The 26068-nt window shown below is 34.5% G+C and overlaps 1 protein-coding gene across 5 annotated transcripts in view; it reads left to right on the forward strand.

Annotated features, from left to right (window-relative positions):
• The window catches only part of SUPT3H (SPT3 homolog, SAGA and STAGA complex component), a 451548-nt gene that overhangs the window by 277085 nt on the left and 148395 nt on the right, over positions 1–26068 (forward strand). For all 5 annotated transcript variants that reach the window (XM_057699373.1, XM_057699374.1, XM_057699371.1 and 2 more), the window contains 3 exons: positions 8488–8574; positions 11637–11727; positions 16576–16715. In XM_057699373.1, coding sequence (XP_057555356.1) covers positions 8488–8574; positions 11637–11727; positions 16576–16715 — 318 coding nt within the window. The remainder of the gene's footprint in view (positions 1–8487; positions 8575–11636; positions 11728–16575; positions 16716–26068) is intronic.

The raw sequence follows: 26068 nt of genomic DNA on the forward strand, positions 1-26068 counted from the left end.
CTTTTAATACCCTGATCTAAACATGCAGATTTAGGACAAGACCTATGTTTATTCCTAAACATTCTAGGGCGAAATGAAACCAGGTTATCATGTGAAAACTTAGGTAGTGTTCTGAAGAAAAGTAATTAACTGAGTCTTATATCTGTTATTTTTTTTGGTCCTTTGGAGAAGTAAGTAATGACGACAGTTCTTTCGGTGGATGCCTTTTTAGAAGTGTGAACAGAAGGGAATGTGGAAGGAGGCACAAAGATGCCAAGAAATAAGCAGAGGGAAAAAAAAGAGACATTATTAAATGTAGACAAGGAAAGTAGACATTTTGTAGGCTACCAAAAATTTTTATGCTTCTAAAATTTTAAGAAATGCAAATGAAATGTATTGACTAACTGAAAGATAGCTGTATATGACATTGAACAAATTCAAAATCTGCTATAATCTTTGTACAATTTTAATTGTATTTTAGTTTAAATAGTTAAATAGTATTTTAGTTTTAATAAAGTAGTAAATAGTTAAATTTTAAGTAGTGTTAACTGTAGTTAGTTGATAGTTTAGTATTTATTAAACTATAATCTAGTTTAATATAGTATGTATTTAAGGTATAGTATAGTATAATATTTAAAGTATAGTGTAGTTTATTATTTTAATTTCCACTTGAAAGAATTTTCAAAATGTCCCTTTGCTTTCAAAACTTGCGTGTTTATAGACTTGAAAGTTCCTTATGAATAACTTATATGCAAAATAGTTTAAAAGAAAACTTTCAAATGGTTGTTGTTCTCCCACTTTCACATTTAATTAAGAATAACCAAAGAGTTAGTTTCTTGTCAGGGTTGCTATTCTTATTGGACATTTTTTTAAGCTTTGCAAGCTTATATTGAATGTGTCTTGGTCATTCTTTAAAATGCATATATAAATAAAAATGAATTATTTGAGTTATGAAATACAGATAATTATAGCCTTATCATATTTTTAAAAACTTGACTGTGTTTGACTTACTATTCTAAAAAGAACAGTTAAAGTGAAATTCTAAAAAAAGTTAGGGACATCTTTTATCAATTTATATACTTATTTATGTTTCAGATGTCTAGTAGTAGACTAGTCACCAAAAAGAATAAGGAGATCATATGATAGGAAAAGACTAAGTCAAATATCTGACATTTATAGTATTCTGAATGTTGACGGTATTTAGTTACAAATTCGTTTCCTTTCAAACACTTGCTGAGTTCTCAATCCTTAAGCTGTGTCTGCATGAAGCAACTGACTTGAATGTTTCGATCCAAACCTTTTTTTTGGCAACCATTTATTTGCCAGCAATGAAAATGTTTTGAAAGGCAAATAAATATTTTTGTGGGTAGATTTTCTATGCAATGTAAGGCTTTATTTAGCGATCATACCTTCCTGTATTCTGAATAAGAAATTAATCTTGGAGAGAAAGATGAATGGCTTGATGTTAAGCATTTTAATTAGTACCAGTTTTGTGTACCTGGACATCTCTCATAGGTTTGTTGTGAGGGTTAAACGAGTTGATATATAGAAGGCAGGAAGCGTAGGATGGTAAATGTCAGCATAAAAAAAGGAGCATCAGCTTCTGTTTAAACATGGGTGATACATTGCTTATCTCTCTACCTTCTTAAAACCCACTAAATGACAGCAAAATAATGTTTAAAAGCATAAATCTATGAAGACCAAGAAAATGGGAGATTAAATAGCGGATGAGACATAGCAAATAATTATGGAAGCTTAAAAGTGGACAGAAATGCTTAAAGGTTTAACAGATTTGAGAAAAATGAAAACTTGGAACCTGGAAAAAAATCAGGATTCAAGGTACCTCCAAAGAAACAGGAGCATTGGTAGGAAGTAAAGGAGCAGTTTTATTCCGGTGCCCTATCACAACCCCATAGGCAGTCCACTATCCCTTTGCCATTCTGACAACATAGTGTAGGTTTACCTCTGGAGAAGTCGAATAGAAAGAATTCTGGTATTAGAGATCCCAGGCACAAAGACCACCAGCATTTGATTAGTAGATATTCTGGAAAGAATCTAGAAAACAGAAGGAAGGAAATTTTCAGAGTAATCCAAGAAAGTTTCCCAGATTTGGAGGACAAGAATATATAGGTTACAGTATCCCTGTGAGAACCAGGAAAATATATGAAGAAAGAGCCTCACCTTGAAAATTCAGGTATGAAGAGAACAATAGTAAAAAGTTTCTCAGGGGAGGGAGGGAGGAGGAAGTCACATAAGGGCTTAGGAATCAAAAAACCCTGACTTCTCAACAGCAACATTTTAAGTTAGAAGACAATGGAGCAGTCTTTAAATTTCTGAGGAAAAATGATTTTTAATCTCAAATCCTATACCTAGGTAGATTATAAATTGAATATAAGGGTAGCATAAATGAATTTTCAGACATACAGGATCTTTAAAACTTTATTTTCCATGCACCCTTTCTCAGGAAACAATCAGAGGTATTTTTCAGCTGTAGCCCACTGCTGGAGATAGATACTGCAGTTTGAATTCATTTTAGTTAACTGCCTGTTTAAAAAAAATTGATCAATATTCTTCAGAGGAACGTAACAGAATCCAGAGCCCTTACAATGTATCATTTACAATATTTCAGATAAAATCTCAGGTTATCCTTAAATTATGAAGTAACAGGGAAACATGACTCATAGCAAAGAGAGAAGACAAAATGGTGGCTGACTCTAAGATGACCCAGATGTTGAAATAGCAGATAGGGATTTTGTAAAGCAGCTATTATAACTATGCTCAAGAACAACAGAAAAAGAAAATTCCAGAGAATGTGCTCTACCAAAATAAAGGAAGTAAATTAAGTAAGAATGAATGGGATCAAGAAAACAAAAATCCAAAATGTGATTGTTGAAGAGTGTCTGGCAGACTCTGGATGAGTCTCTGAGGAAAAACAAAAACAATGAACTTGAAAGAAATCCTTATGTGTTTCAAACCTTTCAAATAATGTAGATGAAATTTTGTGAGGTTCACAAAAAATTAAGCAAAAAAAGAAAAGGAAATTCTGAACTCCAAAAAATTTTTTTGTAATTTCTAAAAAGAACTTTGATCATGGTGACCAAGCTGTAACAGTGTTTATGCAGTCATAACAACAATAAACACTAGATATTAATTTAACAAAAAATAACGTTTTAAAAATAAGATCAAGAGGGGAGGAAGGAGATGGTAAATATGAGACATCTGTGAACACTAATCTTCATCTTCCATAGTAAGAAGTCAGTTGATAGTATTTAAAGCTGAAAAATAAAACAACCTTATAAGTATATTTCACATGTGGAAGTAAATAACAAAAGAACAAGCTAGAAAAGTTGGAAGTATTTGCCTTTGGAAGTAGAATTACAGATTGGAAAGAAGTATGGCTAGGTATTTCTGTCTGTCATTATAACAGAGTATTATTCGACTTTTAATGTTATGTACATTTTAACTTAGATAATTTTTAAATTAGAATTAAATATTTATAATGCACATAGCACAGTGTCTATACTGCCTAAGTTCAAATTAGATAGTTACTAAATTATTACTACTAAGATTTTTATTAACTCTCCTTCTAGTCATTAAAATCATCGCTTACCCATTTCTAAAGGAAAAGAATATATAAACCTACAAATCTTGGGAAGTTATTTGATGTACCAGAAGTTATGCAATTACTTATGGGTACGGCCAGAACTGGAGTCCAAATTTCCCATCTCCTAGTTCCTCCAGTCACAACATGGAGGATTCAGAGAGGATCTTTGAGGTTATCTGTGGCTGACAAACATGGTGGCAAGCAGAGCTGTTCTTTCCTAACCTAAGCTAGTATCTGTCCTGATAGCTAGTGGGTGATAGACAAATGGACAGAAAGACAAATCTTAGGCCAGATGATAACCTGCCCTAAGATTTTGCATCTTCATCACATAGCTTTCAACAATTCCTGTATGTACTGTGTATTCATTTAGTATTTATTCTCCAAAAGGAAAAATCCAGAGATTTAGCCAGAATCCAAAGGAAAGAGGTGCAATAGAAAATGTGCTTAAAATGAAACACCTTCAGGATGCTAATGACTGTGAAATCGCTGAATTGATTTTGCTGTACTTTTGAAACCTTTTAGAACTTTTGAGAAACCTTTCTGCTAAATTTACATGGGCCCCAGCCAAATGGAGGGGTTACTGACTTTATCTAGCTCAATTCATTTATATTATAGATGGGAAAACTGAAAACAGTCAAGGGGAAATGTATTGCCAACATTTACCAAACATTTACAAACTGCCTGTTGGGGGAATGGTGGTCCTGGACCTAGAGATATTATTCAGAAGGAAGATGGGAGGTGAGAGCATTAGGTAACTGGTTGAAGAAGGTAAAGAAGAAACTTGTTGGCAAGTACAATTAAGAAACTGTAAACTGAGCATGTAAGTTCCATGCCTAGGTTAGGTAATAAACACCATTGTATGAATATAATCATAGATTTTTTTTTTTTGAAAATTATTTTGAAGTCTATATTGTAAAGGAGAAAGAGCTGCATCCCATAAAGAATCAAGAATTTCTCAGAATTTGAGTATAGTACTATAATAGGATTCTCCAGAAAAAAACAGAACCAATAGAATACGTGCGCGTGTGTGTGTACATAGACAGATAAATAGGTTTATTATAAGGAATTGGCTCACGTGACTTTGGAGGCTGAGAATACCCGGTTCTGTAGTTGGCAAGCCAGAGACTCAGAAGAGGCAGACTGTAGTTCAAGTCCAAATCCAAGAGCCTGAGAACCAAGAGATGTTTTAGTCCAAGTCAAAAGGCTGGAAAGGTCTATGTTCCAGTTGGAGGCAGTCAGGCAAAAGGAATTCCCTCTTATTCAGCTTTTTTGTTCCATTTACCTCTTGAACTGACTGGCTGAGGCCCACTGACATTAGCAGGGGCTGGTGGTGGGGAGTGGCAATCTGCTTTACTCAGCCTAGGGATTCAAATCTTAATCCTATCCAGATATACCCTCACAGTCACACTCAGAATCACGTTTGGCCAAATGTCTGGGCACCCTGTAACCCAGTCAAGCTGACACATAAAATTAACTGTCGCAAGTACACAAAGGCTTAAAGATAGAACTGAAATTGGAGCTTAACGGTAGAGTAATATGACAGAGAAACAAGAAATTTAATGAGAATGAAGGTATAGGGAAAAAAATCTATGAGTCAATCTTTAAAGACCACATTGAAGTCAATAACAGTGAATTATCATAGATCCTGGAATAAGAATTGTGGACATTATGTTTGAGGAAGATCATGTTAATACTTAAATCTGGGATACATCACCATGTGGAGAAATTAAACTTAGAAAGCAGTAAGCAAAAAGCCCCAAAGGCCTAGATTCAAATGAATACTGTGGAAGTAGAGAGCAAATTCAAGACCCTGAGCCAATTAAAACAAACAACAGAAGTTGGTGAAAATAAAATAGAGGAAAAAAAATTGAATGTTAGTGTCATTGATAGAAATAAGAAATTGAGAAGAGATTTATTTGTGGGATCAAAGATGAGGCATTTAAGATGACATGTAAAGTTTAAAGCATACCTTTTATTCCTGCAAATGAAGTATCATAAAATATTAAAAATGCAAGCATGATGAGTGTTAATATGCTAGGAGAATTTTTTTTTCTTTGAAACAGTTGTTATAAATATAATATTATTTTAATTTACTTTGAAAAATAGAAGTAATATTTATCAGAAACAATAAATGCTGTAAATGAGTTCCTGTTATAGAATAATGTCTTCTAGCAAAATATTTTACTAAGTTACAAATAAATCTCTATAAATCTCTATAAATTTACTATCGGCATACCTCTGTCCATGTAGTTAAGAAAATTGTGTATACTCAACCAGTAATTGGTCCTAAGAGATTCCTCTGCTCTGTCAATTCTTGCATGTTTTATAAATGCAATTAAATGTATACTACTTTCATTGTAATAAAAAATCAGAAAATGTACTATCATTTCATGTCATTTTAATTACTGCCAGAAATATTTGACTTGCTGAAGTGAATAAGGAAGTATAACTTCCATTTATTTTCAAGGATTAAAAAATTAATGAAAAAAAAATTAATGGATTTCTTACAATTATTGATAGAATCAACTTTTCTTTTTTTTTTTTTTAACACTGAAGATGTTAGCAATATTTTGTGATTTTGGTTTCCTGGTTCTAGTAGTATTTTCACACTAAGTGCACCGATCCTGAGCTCAGCCTCCCGTGGAACTGGACTGCCAAACTGCTAGCTTGCTTTTTAAGCTTACATTGTTAAAGGGGGGTTTCTTTAGTCCTTTGGTCATTGTAGACACAAGTTCTAGAAGTTAGCCAATGTCAGTACACACTTCAGTATGATCACTGTGGTTAGTTAGTAAGCTTGCCCTCCTCACTCTGTAGAGAAGAGGAGGTAAGAATGTGGGGGAGGTGATTTTGGAGTGTGAGACAAGTTGGGGCTAGATGGGCTTGGTGCAGTAACACAATGATAACTTTCAGCCCTGAGGACTCACTTCATGGAAGTCGAAGTCATGCTGGAGAGTGCCAGCAGTGCCAGTGCTAGTGAGGGTACTAGGTTGGGTGAGTGGCATTAGTAAATAAGGTAGATGAAAACTAAAGTTTTCCTGCTAATTATGACAGCATAACCATGACGTAAATTCCAGATGTCTACAATAGTTGTGTGCTGGTTTTGGAAAGGTGTTTTAAGATGGCTAACTCTTCTATGTCTTTATTTTCCATTTTCTTCTTTTTTTTCCCTAGTGAATGTGTTTGTACACTGACATTTTGGAGAGTGTTATAAACACAAGTTATTTATACCCAGTGTAGATAAACAGTTGATTTATTGGGAAGACAGTTTAGGGATGTATACTTATCCTGGTCCTTTCTTAACATGAGTAAAATGACTTATATCTATATAGTATTTTAGGGTTTTCAAGTCATCGCCACCCTTCATTTAAGAAAATAAAAAGTTACTTGACAGTGTGGCCTCCTGGTTCTTTGTATGTGTCCAGACAAATGGATACTGAGCCCATATTCTTCTCCACATTGATTTGTGTATTTTTATGCTGTGATAGAAATGTTTTTGTTTGAAAAAACACATGTACACATATTTCCCTCACATTCTTCCAGTTTTTAGAAAAATATGTTCACATTTTTCCTACTGAAAACTTAGTTTCTTTCTGGGCAGATATATCATCTTTTTAAAAACTTTTCCCCCAAGATTTCTTTTTAAATGGTTCGCAGTTAAATTTAAATTTCTATATTTAGATAGAATTATGTTTATATACCAACCACCAGTATCCAGGAAATTCAGTGGTAAGGCTGACACATAGGGAGTTTATAGTCTATTTTGTAGTCTGTGTATTTAGACAAGGTTAGAAGCTTACCTAGCAAAATCGCTTGAACATTCAGAATTTCTTTAGTACAAATGCACTATTTGATTTCTTATAATTGTTAAGATAACAGTGTGTCACTTTTTAAAGATCAGTTCTTAGGAATATGTGTTAGATTTGTTCCTTTCAAAGAAGGATGCATTCAGGAACAGCTTTTATATGTAAATATTTTTATAATATTGGATAGAGTTGGTTTGTTGCAATCACCATGGTTTGATCAAATTTGGAAGAAGTTACAGGCACATTTTTGTAGTGTTTTCTCCAGCATCTTTATTTTTTTCAGCTGAATGTATTTTGTTCTTCTATTTAATCAAAATAAGAGACTGATTTTGCCTGTGCCAAAAAATAGAACTATCATTTTTCACATTCTTTTATTTTCCAGGTCATTTTCAAGTAAGATTGTGTTTCTGGGACTTCTGAATTCCAAAAAACTCTCAACTTTGTAGATATAAGGGCCCAGATGAACATTTCAGGGGAAATCTAACTTTTCATTTTCAGTATGTTTTGTGTTGTACATTCCAGATACAGTTAACTTTTTGTGTGTATGTGATTAGTGTGGAAAGAAATTAATGCAGTCCAGTATTATGATTTATGGACTGAATCCTTTGCCCACTGAAGACTTGCCAAAGCTAAAACTATTTTTTTTCCTTTGGATATTAGAAACAGCTACTGTTTTTGTTGATCTTTTAAAGTTCTGAATGGGCCTATTTCAAATCATACCAGCATGGGAGGCTCAGATTAATAATATACTTATTCAACTGGTGATACTGAGTGAAACCATTGCTCACATGGATATGAGGATAAAATTTCATAAAATTATTTTCAGGTGCATTAATGCATTTCTGGAAGCTGCACATGATTTTTGTATGAAGGAAATCAAGGATTTCTGTTTATTGTATCAGTTACAGGTGGGCGTATAAGTTAATTTAATTGCATTTTTTTATACCTTAAAACATAAGACATTTTGCTTTTAAAAGCAGGATTGTGATTGCTGGATTATTCCCAAAGGTTTTTAACTCTTAGTATATTTATCTCTCATGAGACATCATGAATATAGTATATTTAATTTAGATTATTGAGAAAAATTTCCTTTGTTATTAGTTACAGCAAGCTGCTGAAGTTTCTCAGCTTCGGGGAGCAAGGGTAATCTCTGCTGAAGATCTTCTGTTTTTGATGCGCAAAGATAAGGTAATACAAACTAATTTCATTGTATTGAAATGCCATGCTCGGTGGTTAATTACACTTATGTAAGGAAGCTACCCTTGTTATATAGCTTTCACATTGGAATCATAACTGTTGAACTGATATTTGAATCCTCATAGTTTGTGCAACAAAATATTTTACTACAAAATAATTGATTTTTTATTTTTACATGGATAAGGGCACTTATGTAAAAGTATGCTGACAACTCATTCTCACTTATCCTTACCAATATATTTAGACATTTTCATTGCTACGTAATATTCACTAAATATTGACTGGGTGCTTTGTTCTGGTAACTGGGATATAATTAAGTGGCATACTTATTTTTCTTTCTAATTTTATACAGGATTATAGGTTTTCATAGAGTAGTGCTTTTCATTTGAAATACAGAGTTTTTCTGGGACACTGGTTAAAAGGAAAAAGTAAATCAAGATGAATATTGTAATAGCATAAATAGACACCATAATATCTAGGGTTTTTAATAGTTAAAGATCTATCTTTCTTACTTTTTGAACTCTGGTGTTAAAATATTTAAGCTGGTATTTACATGTTTAATTTTGTCATAACTATCTTCCATGAGTAACTAGTTTGAAAATGTTTTGTGACGTTTTGCATGTCTTTAATAAAATTTTCATCTAAAAGTTACATGTGGAAAAACTAACTGAATAACCGCAGCATGTTACGGTAGACGTTAACCCGAGTGCGCATGCAGTGCTTAGTTCCTAATGTTCCATCTGTCATTTCTCCGTTGTTTTTCCCCTGGCATTTTAATTACATTTACCCATTTCTCTTCCACCATTTTTGTATGTTTGTGATTCTGGTTTTTATCGGAAGGCATCGCATCTAACCTTCTGGATATCCTTGTTAATGTCCTTTCTAAACCCAGTTATTTATATCTGTAAAACCTTTCCTCTGACTGACTGAAGATTGACTAAACTTGGATGAAGTATTTTCTCTTCTTTAAGAGCTCTACAAAGTGCACCTCGACCAGTCTACCATTAAATTTTATACATTTTTAGTTCATTAACTCTTATTTGGTATGTGGAATATAAAGAGAAAAGAAATACCTTCACTACCAAGACGATATAATCTGGTTTAGGAAATCTGTATGATGTAGTTGAAGAAGCATTTTGAGACCCACAGCATTTTAAGGTTGTGTGATTAGATTGGAGAGGCTATAGGACTTGTTGAAGTGGAGATTTCTGCCTAGGGTAAGTCTCATGCAATTATGTGTAGAATGGAACTAACCAGGAAGCAAGCTCAGTAATCAGGGCGAATTGTGATTAGTATGATGGCTCTGAAAGTAGATAGGAAGGAAGAATTCAGAGAGATAGTGTGAAGAGTAAGAATATTCAGGATTTAGTGACTTCACTAGGAAGATGAAGGAGGAGTAGGCACCATACAGCAGTGGTGCTGTAAGGAAGGAGCCTGAAGGTGCTGTTGGCAGCAGTGGGGCCCTTGAGCCAAGATCCTCTATAAAAGCAGCTGGAGAGCGTTGAGTTTGCATCAGTACTTTACAGAATATGTCCAGTCACCTTTTCTTTTTCATTGACAGAGGTAAACAGGCCAGCACAAAAAATAGTCCACGTTGACTCTTTTTCCTGCCTTTTGGGAAAGTCAAAGCTTTAAATCCTATGGAAACTCCAGGAACATACACTGGTTGTCAAAACCCTTCTATTGTCCAGAAGGACTCTTACTCAGAATCTTTTTAGCAGCTAAGAGCATAGCCGTAATATGATAGTTGCCAGTATTCTCATCTTTCTCCTCAAAATAATAATCTTATTTATATGCTGACATATTCCAAACAGAATTTAAAGTAGTTTACACGACTGTAATATAAAACAAAATAAAATCTAAAGTACTGAATTTTCAGGAATCAGAGCAAAGAGAAAAAAAGGATAGCAAAAGCCTATATATACAGGTATATGTTTCTTCTCTTAATAATTCTGGTTTATGTTCAAGCAGAAGTCGTTGACTGCCTACTGTGTTTTCCAAACTGCACTAGGCAGCTTCATTCATTTTCTCATTTATCCCTCACAATAGTCCTCTAAGCTAAGTATTTTACTTACTTTGTAAATTAGGAAACTGGGGTCCAGAGGTTATGTTCTCCTTCTGGCCCTGCTATAATCTCTAGTTGTGAGACTATCTTTAATCCTGGTTTCCCTGTATATAAAGAGGAGATGATTATATTTGTCTATATCTCAGGACTATTGAAAGTATCAAGTAGCATGCATGTAAGAGAGCTTGTAAAATACAATGTGTTTCAGCTGTCATTAGGAAGACCGGGAACCAGTAATAATGCATTCTAAGTGTACACGTACACCAGATTACAAAGTATTATCAGTTACTTTTAAAGTTAAGCAATATTATAGTCTTCTATCATTCATCAGCTTTGAGTTTCATAAAAATATGTTTCTCAGGTTACAGAATGTTTTCCAGAAATATAAAACATAAGCCAACTCTTCTAAATAAAAGATTCTCAGAGAATAGGAAAAGAAAAAGGAGAGTGGTTGGCTTTTTGAAGCAGTTGCTACAAACTCCTTGTCTAGATGTTTATAAATCATTTTAAAAAATAAAATTTGGTCTCAAATGTGTACAAAATTCCATAAAGTCAGTATTGTCAGCTTAGTGTGGAGAGTGTGATCTTTATCTCAATCTTCAGAAGGAATTTAAGCAAAAAAAACCCCAAAAAACAAAAATAATTTTGATCCTGGAGTATCTGGATACTTGCAAATGAAAAATGCGTTTAAAAATGCTTGTGTTGAGGAGGGGGGAGTCAAGGAAGGGAGGGAATACGGGGATATGTGCATAAAAACAGATGATTGAACTCGGTGTACCCCCCCCAAAAAAAAATGCTTGTGTTGTAGCTTTTATGTTTAATTTGATGACTAAATTTTGTATTCATAGTATTATGCTGAGAATTGCTGTATTTTCCCCTGGTGATCCTGGTGTACGAGTTATTAAATTTAGTTATCAAAATAGTCTTTAATCAGTAAAGTGAATGTATATGTAAGGTTTCTTATTTACTCATTTCATATTTTTAATAGAAAAAACTCAGAAGACTGCTAAAATACATGTTTTTCCGAGACTACAAATCAAAGATTGTCAAAGGCATCGACGAAGATGATCTTCTGGAAGGTAGCTTAAGGCACTAAACTAAAACCAGTGTGACACGTGTATGCTGATGACACATTTATACAATGTCAATGTAGATATTTCCATCCAAGTAGAATATATGTACTTCTGTTAAATAATGTAGTTTAGAAACTGTCCAAATATTTATACAGTTGGCAGTTAAATCTTGTGATTTTACAATTATGTGACTTTACAGTAATCTGGTATTTTAATTCTTTCTTTTAATAAAATGACCTGCTTTACATCAGAATATCATGAAACTAAGAAAACTGTGTCGATTTAAAACATAATTGATTTTAGCAAGCATAATTTTTCTGTCTTGAATGTAGGGAGCCAGAACTATTACAGTATATCTTTGAAATTGACATATGTGGTTTTTTGGTTAATTTATTATAGAAAGTATCTGATATGTTTTATAATGTAAAGTCACCTCATTTTAATGTGCTATTTCTGTGCTGTTTGAAATCTAACAAAAAGTCTGACACAGTGGGAGATTTTCTTTAGCTGATTTTCCAACTTAATTCCCCATTTTAGGATATTTAGAGAAAATATTTATGTTGCAAAATCAAATAGTGATAAGCTGAAAATAGATAGTTACTAAGTAATACTTATTAATCAAAATAAATATGTTGTGTTTTTAGAAGTAATTCACCTATTTTGTATTGAATATAGTCTCTGCATAGTGGTATCCTTTGCTAGTAGATATATTGATAAACTAGCTAAACAAACTCTACTGTATTAAAAAGAATTCCCGAAAATTGCTCAAAAGCAACTGAAGATTTAACTAACTTCGACAGAGAACCTGTTATTTCATTGACCCTCAATAAATCAGCAAGTGTAATAGCCATGCCAAAAAAAAAAAATTCTTATCAAATGTTTAATCTGTATTGTCCATTTAATATTCCTGCAGTTCTCATAGAATTTAACTCCTGTAAAATAGTTCTCCAGATGAATTTAGATACTTCCCTTTATGGATGGTGAGCATAAAGAACACAGACTTGGAGCAAAACACACCTAAATCCTATTAATCCTTGTTCTCTGCTTTCTTTCTGTGTGTCCTTGAGGGTCAGTTTTCTCATTTGTAAGTCGTAAATTATACTACTGACCATGAGAGTTCAACAATGTATGAAAAGCACCTGATACATTCCTGCCATTGAATAGGTGATAGCTGTTAATACCAAGAAGCTCAGAGTAGTGAGACTAGTATTCAGTTTTGCTATAACTGTCATATCAGTTTGATGCCCTCTCCTCCTCATTTATTTCAAACCTCTCCTTGTTATCATTTAAATTTTCTAATTTTGTGTGACGTATATACAGTTTTAAAATACAGTTGACTCATGAGCACTGGGTGGGTTGGGGTGCCAACTGTCTGCACAGTCAGATCTTCCTGTAACTTTACAGCTGGCCCTCCAGGTATGCGGTTCTATGTCTCCAGATTCAACTAACTGCAGAGAGTCACGCAGTAATGTAGTACGTAGTTAGTGGAAAAGATTCACGTATAAGTGGATACATGTGGTTCAAACCTGTGTTCTTCAAGGGTTCACTACAGTTGATATAATTTGTAAGATAAAATACTCAGGTAAAATACGTCTAATACTGAGATGGGAGGTCTAGAATGGCCTTGTGAGGAGTGTGGTAGACTCTTTTCCCAGTGAAACATGTTTAACTGGTGAACATTTTAAAAAATAGTAGTTTAAAATCTTTAGAAATTGTCCTAAGGGCAAACAGCAAATGGAGAAACATTTTCAAAAAAAATCTACTAAATCTCATTAAGAACAGTGAGAGTCTGTTGCCCTTGAACCACAATCTACTCCCATCATTCTCTCCTCTCCTGCTACCCTGCTGTCCCAGCTCAAAATGATGGAAGCTTTACTCTGGGCAAAATGTGTCCAAATGTGTTCTCTACCTCCCAATCTAGGGTGACGGTTTCACCCCAGGAGGGGCGGGAAGTTAGCGTATCTCATCTCCTTCAGCTCTGTGTTGCAGAATCTCTGTTCTAGGCAAGCACAGCTAAAAGGACTGGGGCTTCTTCTCATCCCCTAGTCATAAGGAAGCTCTACCCCAGATGGACTCTGGTTGCCCCATCCTGGCTTGCTCACAGGGACTAAAGCTTCACACCAGAGGAGACAATCCTTGAAGACAAGGAGGCTACCATCTCTGCCAGATCCCCACTCTTAGATCCAGGAGAGTCTTTCAGGGAGGAGCTGATTGCTATTCCCAACCCCAGCTCTAGTACAGAAGTACAAAGTTTCAGCCCATGAAAGATAGCCAGCCCTTAATAACAGAGAACTCTGCAGCTCTCCCTATAGGGGCTGACTGTTTGGAAAAGAACATTTGGAAATTTGTGGCTAAGGGTGTTTTAAAACAGTGCAGATCCTGGTGGTGAGCAATTAAGAGGAAGCTGGTCACTCTGTGACACTAGTAACAACAAACAAAACAGTGCGCCAGCTAGAAGTTTAACAAAGGAAAGAGGTAGCTAAAAAGAGTCCTCCTGGGGTCAGAGCAAAATTTAAAGGCTGGCCAACCTTGACTCTGCAGAGTGACCAAAAATTATTTAGATCAATCTGTGGAGCAATTTATGCCCAAGAGTATTATCAAAACAATAGAACAGTCAGCCAGCTAACACTAAGCTAACAGCTGTGTGTGATACCAGTAGAATCACACCAGTCAGAAACGTAGTGGAGAGATCAGGAAAAGTGACAGCTAAAGAGAGCTTGACTAAAACCACAGACATCCCTGGTGATGAGGAGACTATTCACCTGCTCAAGGCTGTGCCCTCTGAGGAGCAACATCCAAGGCTGCACACTGAGAAAGAAAGAGACTTTATTGAATTAGCCCAGCCAAGTCACTAAACAAATAAACAACCAAATAATGACAGCAAGCCCAGGAAGGAGAGGGAATTATTATCTAGAGTTGCTCCAGTATGTTACCTAAAATGTCCATTTTCAACAACAACAAAATACTAAATGTGCAAAGAAACAGGTATGTGTGATCCACAAAACTGGGAAGAATAAGCAGATAACACAAACTGCCTTTGAGGGGGTCCAGATGTTGGGCTTAGCAGACAAAAACTTCAAATAGCCCTTATAAACATGTTCAAAGGACTAAAGGAAACCATGTGTAAATAACAAAAGGAAGGTATGGTTACTGTGTCTCACAAATAGAGAGTATCAGTTAAGAGACAGAAATTATAGAAACAAGTGGATATTCTGGGGTTGAAAAATACAATGACTGACATGAAAAATACAGTAGAGGGGCTGTAGTAACTCTGAATTGACAGACGGAAGAATCAGTGAACTTGAAGACATTGTTAAAGATTATACAGTCTAAAGAACAAATAGAAAACAGAATGAAGAGAAGTTAATAGTGTTTCAGAAAAATATGAGACACCATTAAGTGAGCCAACATATGCAGTGGGACTACAGAAGGAAAGGAAAGAAAAAAAGGAGCAGAAAAAATATTCAAAAAAATAATGATGGGAAACTTCCCAACTTTGATGAAAATTATTAATCATATCCAAGCAGCTCAGCGAGCCCCAAGTAGGATAAACATATAGAGATCCCCACTCAGACACATTCTAGTAGAAATGCTGAAAGACAGAGAAAATCATGAAAGTCACAAGAGAAAATCACCTCATCACATACAGTGGAACCCCAACAATATTAACAGCCGACTTCTCACTAACAGTGTAGATCAGACAGCAGTGGGATTACGTATTCAAAATGCTGAAAAGAAAAACTGTCAACAATAAATATGTCAAGAAACATGTTCAGCAAAACTGTCTTTCAAAAATGAAGGCAAAATAAAGATATGATTCTCAGATACACAAAAACAGGGAGAATTTTTTTGTAGCAGACCCATATAAAAAATACTAAAAGAAGTTCTTCTGGCTGAAAGCAAGTTGTACCAGACAATAATTTGAATCCACACCTACCACACAACAAAGAGTATCTACAAAGGTAATGTAGGTAAATATAAGAGAAACTATAATTGTTATTTATTTTCCTTTCTCCTCTTATTAGATTTAAAAGCAATTGTATAAAACAAGATATATAATTGTAATGTTGGGTCTATAATATATAGATGTGTAATATATTTGATAGTAGTAACATAAGTGAGGCGGGTGGTAACAAAGCTGTATTGGAGTAGGGAGTGACAGTTTTTCTTTTCACCGTACGATGTTTGGGTTGTCTTTATTTGATATAGGAGCATATAATTTGTCACATTAAAAAATAATCTAGTTCTTCCTCACTCACTAGTTCACACTGATACATTTGTGTATTAAACGGTATTAACTACCTATTGCAATATTACATTTCTTCCTGACCTTTTGCAGTAACTTTCTCAGAGTTATGTTTTGTTTATAAATAAGTATGATAGTTTTATCTCTCATGAGAAAAAGCGTAAGATCTCATCTTGTAGGTGTCAAATATATCGCCACAGTAGTATACCTAGTATTTTCTTCTTTTAATTTCATGTCTCAATCCTGATATTTTTTATTTATGTCTTTGTCTTTATTTTCTTAATTAGGCTTGCCATAGTAGAATTCTTTTTCCAAATCTGAGAGCCTTTCCTTTTTTTTTGTAAGGGATTTTAATCAATCTATTCACACTTATTGTGCTAATTGATCATTTGGTTTTAGTCTCTCAATCTTGTTCATGACAGAAATAGATGATTTAGTTCTGCATGACTTAACACTTTTGTTTCGGATGCAAGAATTCACCTTATGAAGATTTTTTGAGAGAATTCCAGTTTTGAATTTTATATGCAGTATTCAGTACATATAATGATTGTGGCTGATGTAAACCTATTTAAGAACATTTCTTTTTTCCTTCCCTTGTCTTCATGAAGACAAACTGAGTGGCAGCAATAATGCAAACAAAAGACAAAAAATCGCTCAAGACTTTCTCAACTCTATTGACCAAACAGGAGAACTCTTGGCAATGTTTGAAGATGATGAAATTGATGAAGTTAAACAAGAAAGAATGGAGGTACAGTAAATGCTTCCCTTTTTAGAGTAATAGAATAACCACTGCAGTGCATATACTAATTCGTATGTTCTTTAAATAGTGTCCAAAATGTCCAAATCAGTGGTTTCATGTCCAAAGGCAGCATTGTGTAGTGGAGTAGCCCTGGAAAGGATGTCAAACTCTGCCTTCAAGCTGACTTTGGGAAACAACTTCAGTTTTCTGTTTCTTTATTTCATCCTTTGAATATGAGTAGGTTTCCCTAAGCTTCCTTTTGGATCTTACTTTTACTGATATTTTATTCCATAAAAGCTAGTTTATAATTAAATACTTACTTAGTTTTGTACCAAACCATCCAATTATCTTTGTGGGCAGAGGTAATTCTTACTGCTTTTGTGTTGGCATATAGTGTGAAGAGCTATTTTTCTGGCTGTAGTTGCAGGCTCTGGTTGGACTCACCAGATAAGGTAGTATCCAGGGCGATTACATGCTTTATATGACTGTAAAACAAAGTTAGTGACATGTGTTTGGATTCCCTGCATGTGTTTTAATAATGGATATGTAAATTGTATCTCTTCTATTTACCTTAGCTATCTATCCATAAAATTGTTTCCTTAAATACTTCTGGGAAAATAAAAGTGGTGATTGATTTCATTTGAGTGCCTTCCAAAATATAAGGTGTTATTCTTATCAGTCTTATTCTTATAATATTTTTTACATGTAAAAATAAAAATCTTCATTTTTCCCCTTCTCTTTAAATTGGTCAAGAGAGGTAATTCCAGAGCTCCGAAAGATTGTGCTAAAGTGCCAACTTTATCATAGTTTCTGTGCATGCTACAAATGTAATTATTTCATGTTAAATTTTGGAGGAAGTCCAATAGACATACATGCTTTATAAAATTTAACCACCTTCTTTAAAGAATTAGTATACTTAGATCATGAACTGTGATCTAAAGGCAATGTTCTTCTTAGGTATCAATTACCTTAGAAATGTGTGGTTATCTTGGTTTGAGGCAACTGCAAATGATTTTGGTTCGCCTTGGGCCAAAAACTTGCTAAGTTGTCCAAAGCAGAGGATAAACATGTATTTCTGATGTCATTATGGCCTAAACAGGATATGATTGTTTAGAGGCATGGTTTCACTTATGATGCATTACACAGAGAGCAAATATTGCTTATGCTTTATTTTTTAAACATTTTTGTATTATACAAATGGGCATTAAGAAAAATTTATTAAGAAGGGACCCTACAGAAAACAGTAAAATTGAACAAGTCGCCTTTCAGTTTTGATGGAAAAATCTCTGTCATCCAAGCCTATTGCCCAGAATGGCATTCCGCAATCAAGGAGAAGAGAAGAAATGGAGCATGTTGTAACACTAAGCTCATAATAGCAGGCTACTGTAGGCCTGGAAAAGTGATGAGTCAGTAAGGTACAAATTCAAGTGAATAAAATATTTGGAAATGCAGGATAGAAAAAGCTTGGGAGCTTATGTGGTTTATATTTCTCTTCCTTGTAGTTATATTGTATATTACATAGTGGTAACCAAAATAATAAAATATCAATAGTTGATAAAAATAATTACAGTGAAAGTCAGCTTCATCTGTACAATAAAAATTAGATTGGCAGTTTCTCTAAGCTTTGTATCATAACTAAAATCTCTAACCAAAATAACAAAGAGTAGTTTTGAGATTCTGTTGATCCAAATAACAGAGTTTAAACTGGATAAAAAATGCTGAACTTGTAGACATAACCGTAGACACTAGAAAGTGGAACCGTTAAGAGCACAGGCCTTGCCTGCTTCTAATTTGACAGGTTATAGTTTCAAGCATAGACCACAACTGTGGCAGTCCATATGAAACCACTTTGGACTCACAGACTGCAATCCCTTGCTTTTAAAGTGCAGTAGAATAATCAGTCCTGGCATCACTCAGTTATTTAATTTTCCTCTAAGCATCACTTACAGTTGTAGAAACTTTGTTTACTACCTTCTCCCCTAGAATGTATGAAAATGGTATAGACCTGTCAACAAAGCTTATTATTGGGGTTTTTTTTCCTTTTTTTTCCCCATTTAAATGTAATTTAGAAGAGAAAAAAATTTATAGACACAAAAACTGTCTTGGGACCCTAGCTTTTTCTCAAAACATTGAGAAAGCATATGAAAAAACTGAGTTCTTTCCCATTGTTTTTTGGCTGATTTCTGTGTGTGCCTGGTTTTGTGTTTTACTTGTAATTTACTTCATTAAGTTTTATACGATTTGAGATATAAATGTCTGAATTTTTACATCCATTTCTATCTGCTAGTTCATTATCATATTAAGTTAACTATCTCTTACCCCATTTATTTTTTCTCCAGCACCAAATTTTTAACACTTTGGTGTATGTATAGTAGAGATCTGTGATCCATGACCTGATCCTTCTAAACTATCAAATAAAGATTAAGCAGTGTTCAGAATTGCTTTAGTGTATTTGAGGGACTGGGAAAGAGAAGCAGGGAAATGATAAGCACGACACAAGTAAATACAGCTCCCCTCCAGCCACCCCTCCGGCCCCTGAAGCCCACCCCAGGATGACCCAGGTGTGTTTCACTGTTGATCCTGTTTCTTACATTCTGATTTTTTGAAATCTAATCAACTAAATGGGACTGTGTCAACCAAAGGCCAAGGAAGGGTCACTAAAGCCTGCAGATAGCTCTGTGTTTTCTTAACAGAAGACCTGAGCTCACTCACAGAAGAGCCTTGCCTAAGACCCCACTGCTCTACTGTGAAGGAACTTGAGAAGCTCAAGTTTGTCATTAATCAAGTAAAATATCTGGTCTACTGACTGCTAGGTTTTGTGAGGAAGATTTAAATAAGGAATGCCTAAAAAATTAGGTGAATTCTCTACCTTCTGACTAATCCTCAAACTGGTAAGATAAACAGGAGAACAAAGATTAGAGCTCACCAAAAGAGCAGCCTTTAAACAGCCTAGGGTGCTGAAAATCCCCAGTGACTGTTTATCTTCTGTTTTTAAATTAAAAGGCCTAATCCTGGAATCTAGAGAGAAAGCAGAATGGAATACATAAAATTTAAGGCAGCTTAAAAATTGTTCAATTGACTGAAAGTTGAATAAGATCCCAGGTGGCCATCTGAATTTAACCTGAAGTGACCAGTCATAGATTTTTAAATACAAAGTTTCTCATAAAGGTTGAATGACCACAGAAATCAGGGATACCATTCAGTTATGCCCCAAGTATAGTAAGCTTATGATCCCTGGGGGTTTTGAGTCCCAGTGTTATAGTTCTTGGAGGTAAGTAGACTAGAAACCTCGTTGAGAGAGGTGTAGGGCTATGCAAGTTCTCCATCTTCTCCTATTTATGAAATGTGATCATTCTACACTTTCCCTTTTCTACCTATCATGATTTTTTTAGTTATAAAGGAAAATAAAAGAAAATGCTTTCAAGACTGAGAGTTCAGATATAATGTCTTAGATAAGATTTATCATGAAATAAAAAGGCTAACCCCAATAAGATAAATGTTTACAAATACCCCCCAAAATTGAAAAGATTGAGTTAAAAACTGAAACCCAGAACAAAGTTTAAAACATACGTATATATGGGATTAAGAAATGCAGAATTTATATACTAGAGAGGTATAGTTAATATACAGATATACATTCATGATATATACAAATATATGTATATATTTACACACATACATATACTATGTCTATGTGTTTATCTTCTCAAACCCCTCCCACCCACAGTAGCTGATAGGATGACATGCTCTGATTGGCTTAGCCTAAGTTGTATGCTCCATCTCCAAAGAGGGTATCGTTAACCTCTGTAAAAGCATGGATCCCTGAAGCTTTAGGAAGAAGGAATGGATGCTGGAAAGGCAGCCATGAAGGTCCTTAAGTGTAAAGAGCCTCTACGTTATGTGTGAGAATTGACAGAGTGGTGCATCATAATCTTGACTTTCTGCTCAGATTTCTGGGAAGTTTTCCCTGAGAGATAGCATGTTAGAATGAGTGGAAATCATTTTCTTTGGATTCAGGCAAACTATCCATCCACGCTTCCACTCTTTCATTCATTCAACATTTATTTGAGTTTCTTTTGTAAATCAGTCACTATACTAAGTCCTGAGGTTATGACTCTAAAAAAAGACAAAACATGGTGTCTGCCCTCACAATCCTTTAGTAATAACTGGCAAATCAAAAGGTAACTAAGTACTCTGGTGAGGGGAATACAGACTCAATAAATGTTTGCCATTTATATTATTATTTCTGTATTTGGTCTTGAATTTTGAACCTTTTTAGTGGATCATTGGTGGTCTGACGGAGCCATGTATATTCTATTTCACTTGCTAGTTTATTTGAAATTTTGTTTATCCTGAAGTAAAGCACGTTACATCACCAAGAGATTTTTTATGATTAACTTCAGACAGGTACATAGGATTAGCTTCAGTGTGGTTTGCTAAAGAGGGCACAAAACAGAATAATAGAACTAGGCTCCATTTTAAAACATGTAATGGTAGAGATCTGCATATTTGTTGGCATTAAACATCTGGAGAAGACACTTCTCAATTAATGACATGAAAAGTAAGTTACAGATCTTCTAAAAATAGAACATTCCCTAACTCTTACCCAGGTCCTTACCATTCTGCTGCTTAATGCATCACATTTGACAAATGGTTCTCAAGGGGTTCTTGTAGGCTTTTCTTAACCGTGTGACCTCTGGGCTCTTAACCATGTGAGCTGAGGGTAGAGTCAGCCTTCTGCTTTGCTCAGAGTGCCCCACATACCAGGTGTGAAACTAGAAGTGGTCAGGTGGTGGTGGTGGTAGTGGGTGGTGTTTTAATCATTCTTCTTGCATTCAAGATGTTTAATCTCTTGGGTTATGCTTTGCTATAGAAAAATGTTAGAGCAAAATCAGTCGAGTCATTACCATCTTTATGATAAAAAATTTAGTATCACTTCCATTTTTGTCTTCCACCCTCAGACCCATTTAGAATTTTTTACTATTTAGTGTCTGGGTGAAATTTAAAAGATTCTTCTCCTTGCCCTTTCCCTAGTCTGTTGAGGAGCAAAATGCATGGTGGCAGCATTGAAGCCATATTCATAGTAGTCACATTTCCTTTAATCCAAATCAGGGCTTATGACCTGATGTCCCTAAGTATGTTTTATTATGGAGACAGCATATTTTAAATCTGGCCATGGTTGTAAAATATAGGAACAGTGATCGCCATTCACTTCCACTTTCCTCACTGAGGAGTTTCAGCTTCAGTAAAGCCAAGAGTCATTTCTTGGGTGAAGATACACACCAGTACTGCAAACTGATCATCTGTGTCTTCCAGTGCTGATGTGCGGGCACAGGCCTTACTGCGCTGCACTGTTCAGTCTTGCTAAATGTATATTCGACTAACACATCTGATTATACTGACCAGTTTTTAATAGAATCAATCAGTATTTTCTTTCTCAAATAATTTCAATGTGTCCTTTTGAAAATGAAATCCTTCTCTTTTAAAAGATATATTTCGACGGTTTTCTTAGAGATCAGCTTGTTTATAAAACACCTTGGCAGAGAAGAGTTTTAAAATATCATCGAATTTAAGTACACCACAGGATTTACCACTAATTTACATTTAATGTTTATAGTTCTCAAATTGTGGCTGTTGTAATAACCAAAATATTTTTGCCCTGAATATTTTGTAGATTATGTTTCTCTATTCTTTCTCCTTCACCCACATTCCCCACAGTAGGTGGGCAGATTGTTGTTACATAGTCTGGCTTTTTTTTATCTTACTGGTTTAATCTCAACAACTTAGTCCTAAATATGAAAATAAATTTATTCTGTGGAAAGAGTTTTGTCTTTTTAATACTATCACTGATTTCATGAAATTAACAGATCATTAATTGGTATAGATAATTTCCCTCTATTCCTTTATTTATTTATTTGCTGCCTTAAGATCAGTTCTTATTGTTGCTACCAGTTTATGGTAAATCATGCAAACCAAGCTGTTTAATGCAATTAGACTTACTCTTAGATCATTGTATCCCTCATTTAGAATTCTGGAGGAAGCTGTAAATATTTGGTGATCAATGTAATCTGTTGCATGTGGATGTCTGTTGGAAACTCTCCTTTTCAGAAGCATTGGTCCAAAGGACAGATCAGATGCTGCCAGGCTTCTGCTTTTCATGACTCTCCATTTTCAACAGAAGAATCTGAACTCCTTAGCATGTTATTCATGCATCTTTTATAATCTGACCCCAGAAACTTTTTCATCTTCATTTCCCACCATTCCTGCTCCCCCCTTTCCCATATTACTTCCCAAAACACACATGTATACACACACACACACACACACACACACACACACACACACACACACACACATCCCTCCACCACCACCAGACACTATAGAACCCCTTCGGACTTATAGTTCCCTAAATAGGCATTCAACTTTTCTTCCCTTCCACTGAGCTTTCCTCCATCCGGCAACATCTCAGTTTTGATATTTTAGTATGTGATAGATTATAACTAGTTGTTTTTTCTTAGTTTGACTTAATTTACTGAATAAGGTCCTTGAAAGCATAGACTTTTATTTACTTTCATATCTTCTGTACCCAGCACAGTGCCTTGAACATTACAAACTTTCATTAAATATTTGTCCAAATAAGGTGAATGAAGTAAGTTATATATGCAAATATTATTAATCTGTCCTTTGGATGAGCTGAATATTTTTTCTCTTTTGCTTAAATAATGCAGTTTCCAGGTATATAAAATTAGTCTTTTCTTCTGATTCACATAGGATTACCAAAAAAGCTATAATCTTTATGAAATTTTTGTATCAAGAATTCTTCAACACATCTTTCACAGGTGCTTTCCAGTTGCTGATGGTTTTCATTGCTTGAATAACTTCCTGTTCAAATTAGAGTAGTGGCTTTTCCACCGTTCTAGCTGTAGAAGTTCTCCTAACCACACTGCTTCAGTATTGACCTGCAGTGTTCCAGATCTGTCTATAGGCTGATACTGAGCATCAATTCTAATTTCAATTAGCAAATTTTTTTTTTTTCAAATGGACCAATACCATACTGTGACTGTTGGTTCATTCTCTCGAGTTGCCAGTTCAGAACATTTGGCAGTAAATGTTACATACTTTTCCTTGTGTATTTGCTATTATAAGATTTTATAGTTTAGCATCTTCAAATAATAACATATATTTATTCACTTCTCTGATCCATTAAATACCTCCTCTGGACAGTTCTTTTAGTCATTGGCTGATTTCTCCTTAGAAAATATCAATAGTTTGAATTTGCATGTGCCTTAAGTTACTGCTGAATTTTTTGTGGTGTGGAATTTTTGCGTATTTATTCGTTCTACTTCATACAATAGGAAACTATTGTTTCACTCAGTCCTTCTAACACAAAGGAACAATTAATCAAGATTTACAGAAGTTACTTTTGCATTTCTCTGCCTCATGTACTATATTGATAAGACTGTGGGCTTGAATTTAATGTTCAATTCAAATTAATGTTACATTCATCATTAATTATAACCATCACTACTTTGGCTCTTGTATTCAGTTACAAAGGGAAGTGTTTTGCCATACTCCCACAGTTAATAACACAGCCATGTAATGAACTTTTTAAAGTGTGGTATTTAATTTTAAAGTAACTAAATAATAAGTATTAACAATTTGGCATTCTATCCTCCTCTTAAAATATTTATTAAATCTTATTTTAAGTGCCCTTACTTATATTTTTTTATTTTTTATTTTTTAATTTCCATTCCTTTGAAAATTTTAACATATCTTAGACACTCATCATTGCACAAATCAGTCAACAGATTGGTAATTCTTTTAAGATTTTGTAAAAACTCTCAACCAGAATAGGTCTTAATCATTTGAGTATGGTTATGGCTATTTTTATCATGTTGAGTATGGTTGGCTGCTGCCTTTCTCAGATGAGTATATCATTTGCTTAGATCAATGGTTCCAATCACATAGGAAGTTCTGTTTCTGTTTTCTTTTAATTGGAGTATAGTTTTTTTACAATGTTGTATTAGTTTCAGGTGTACAGCAAAGTGAATCTGTTATACATATATCCACTCTTGAGATTGACATGTATGCACTATTGTATATAAAATAGATAATTAATAAGGACCTACTGTATAGCACAGGGAACTCTTCACAATACTCTGTAATGGCCTCTGTGGGAAAAGAATCTAAATGCCCTTACTTTTAAAAGTCCGTGAAGAAAAGACATCTATTTCTTGCAGTAATTCTGCACCTTAAATAGAAGACAGCCATTAATAGTGGATTTATTGACCTGCTCCCAGATATGAAGAAGCTTTAAGTATGGAAGTGACCACCTTTGAGTAGACACACTATGGAAAAATCCAAAATCACTGAGGTAATTGTTTTAATTTTGAAAAAATATCTTACTATATGAAAGCTCTACAGAGCCTTTAAATAATTTAAAATTAGACTTTGTTTACCAAAATTCAGTATGTATACAAATATCTCAAAATACTTCTGTATTCCTTTGTTATAACTGTAGAAATTATCCAAGTGAGAGAGAGACTGAAAGAGGACTAAGAAGAGAGGGAAGGTGGGAGAGAGGAACATGGAGACAGACAGACAGACAGAGAGAAGGAAAGAGGAAGAAAGAATTGAAACCTTTTTCTCTAGGCAGTAGCTCTGTGTAAAGTTCCTATTATCCATCTGGGTTTAGTGGGGAAGATATTTGAATCTTGGAACACTTGTTCCTTGTAGCCCTGTGATAAGTTCATTACAGTCAATAAAATAAAATAAAACAGCCTAATTAATGTAAGATAGTTATAGCTATTCTTTTTTTTTTTTTAAGGCTTTAAGTGAAATTTTTGGGAATTTCCCTCATCGTCTTAAGCAGTTCTTTTTTTTTTTCCTCCCCCCAGACCAGGGGTTGAACCCGTGCCTCCTGCTCTCAAGAGCATGGAGTCTTAACCATTGGATTGCTAGGGAAGTCCCTTAAGCAGTTCTTATTGATAATCCAGCATATGGTTTTGAAGTAGAAAGTGTAGTACATCATTTGTATAATTAAATACTGCTTAAACTTTTCCTGTAAATCATAGAAACCCATCATGAAGGTTTAATTTTTAACTTCTTGTAACCAAAGAGTGATGGGTATCTTGATCGTCTGGATGTTATTTCTTTGGGATATCGGTCATCTCAAATTAAACAGATTTCTAAAAAATTCTTCTACTAGTACCTCTTGGTATTATTTTAAATTCTTCCATCCACTTGTGTGGGACTTGAGTACTTTTATTATATAATGACTATAGGCCAGCTGGTTATATTCAGGAGTAATTCAAAGAACTGTGGATTCTCTGAGGCAAGAAAATTTATAAATCATTTTAATA

Source organism: Hippopotamus amphibius, chromosome 11 (genome assembly GCF_030028045.1).
Source record: "Hippopotamus amphibius kiboko isolate mHipAmp2 chromosome 11, mHipAmp2.hap2, whole genome shotgun sequence".
Lineage (NCBI taxonomy): Eukaryota > Metazoa > Chordata > Mammalia > Artiodactyla > Hippopotamidae > Hippopotamus > Hippopotamus amphibius.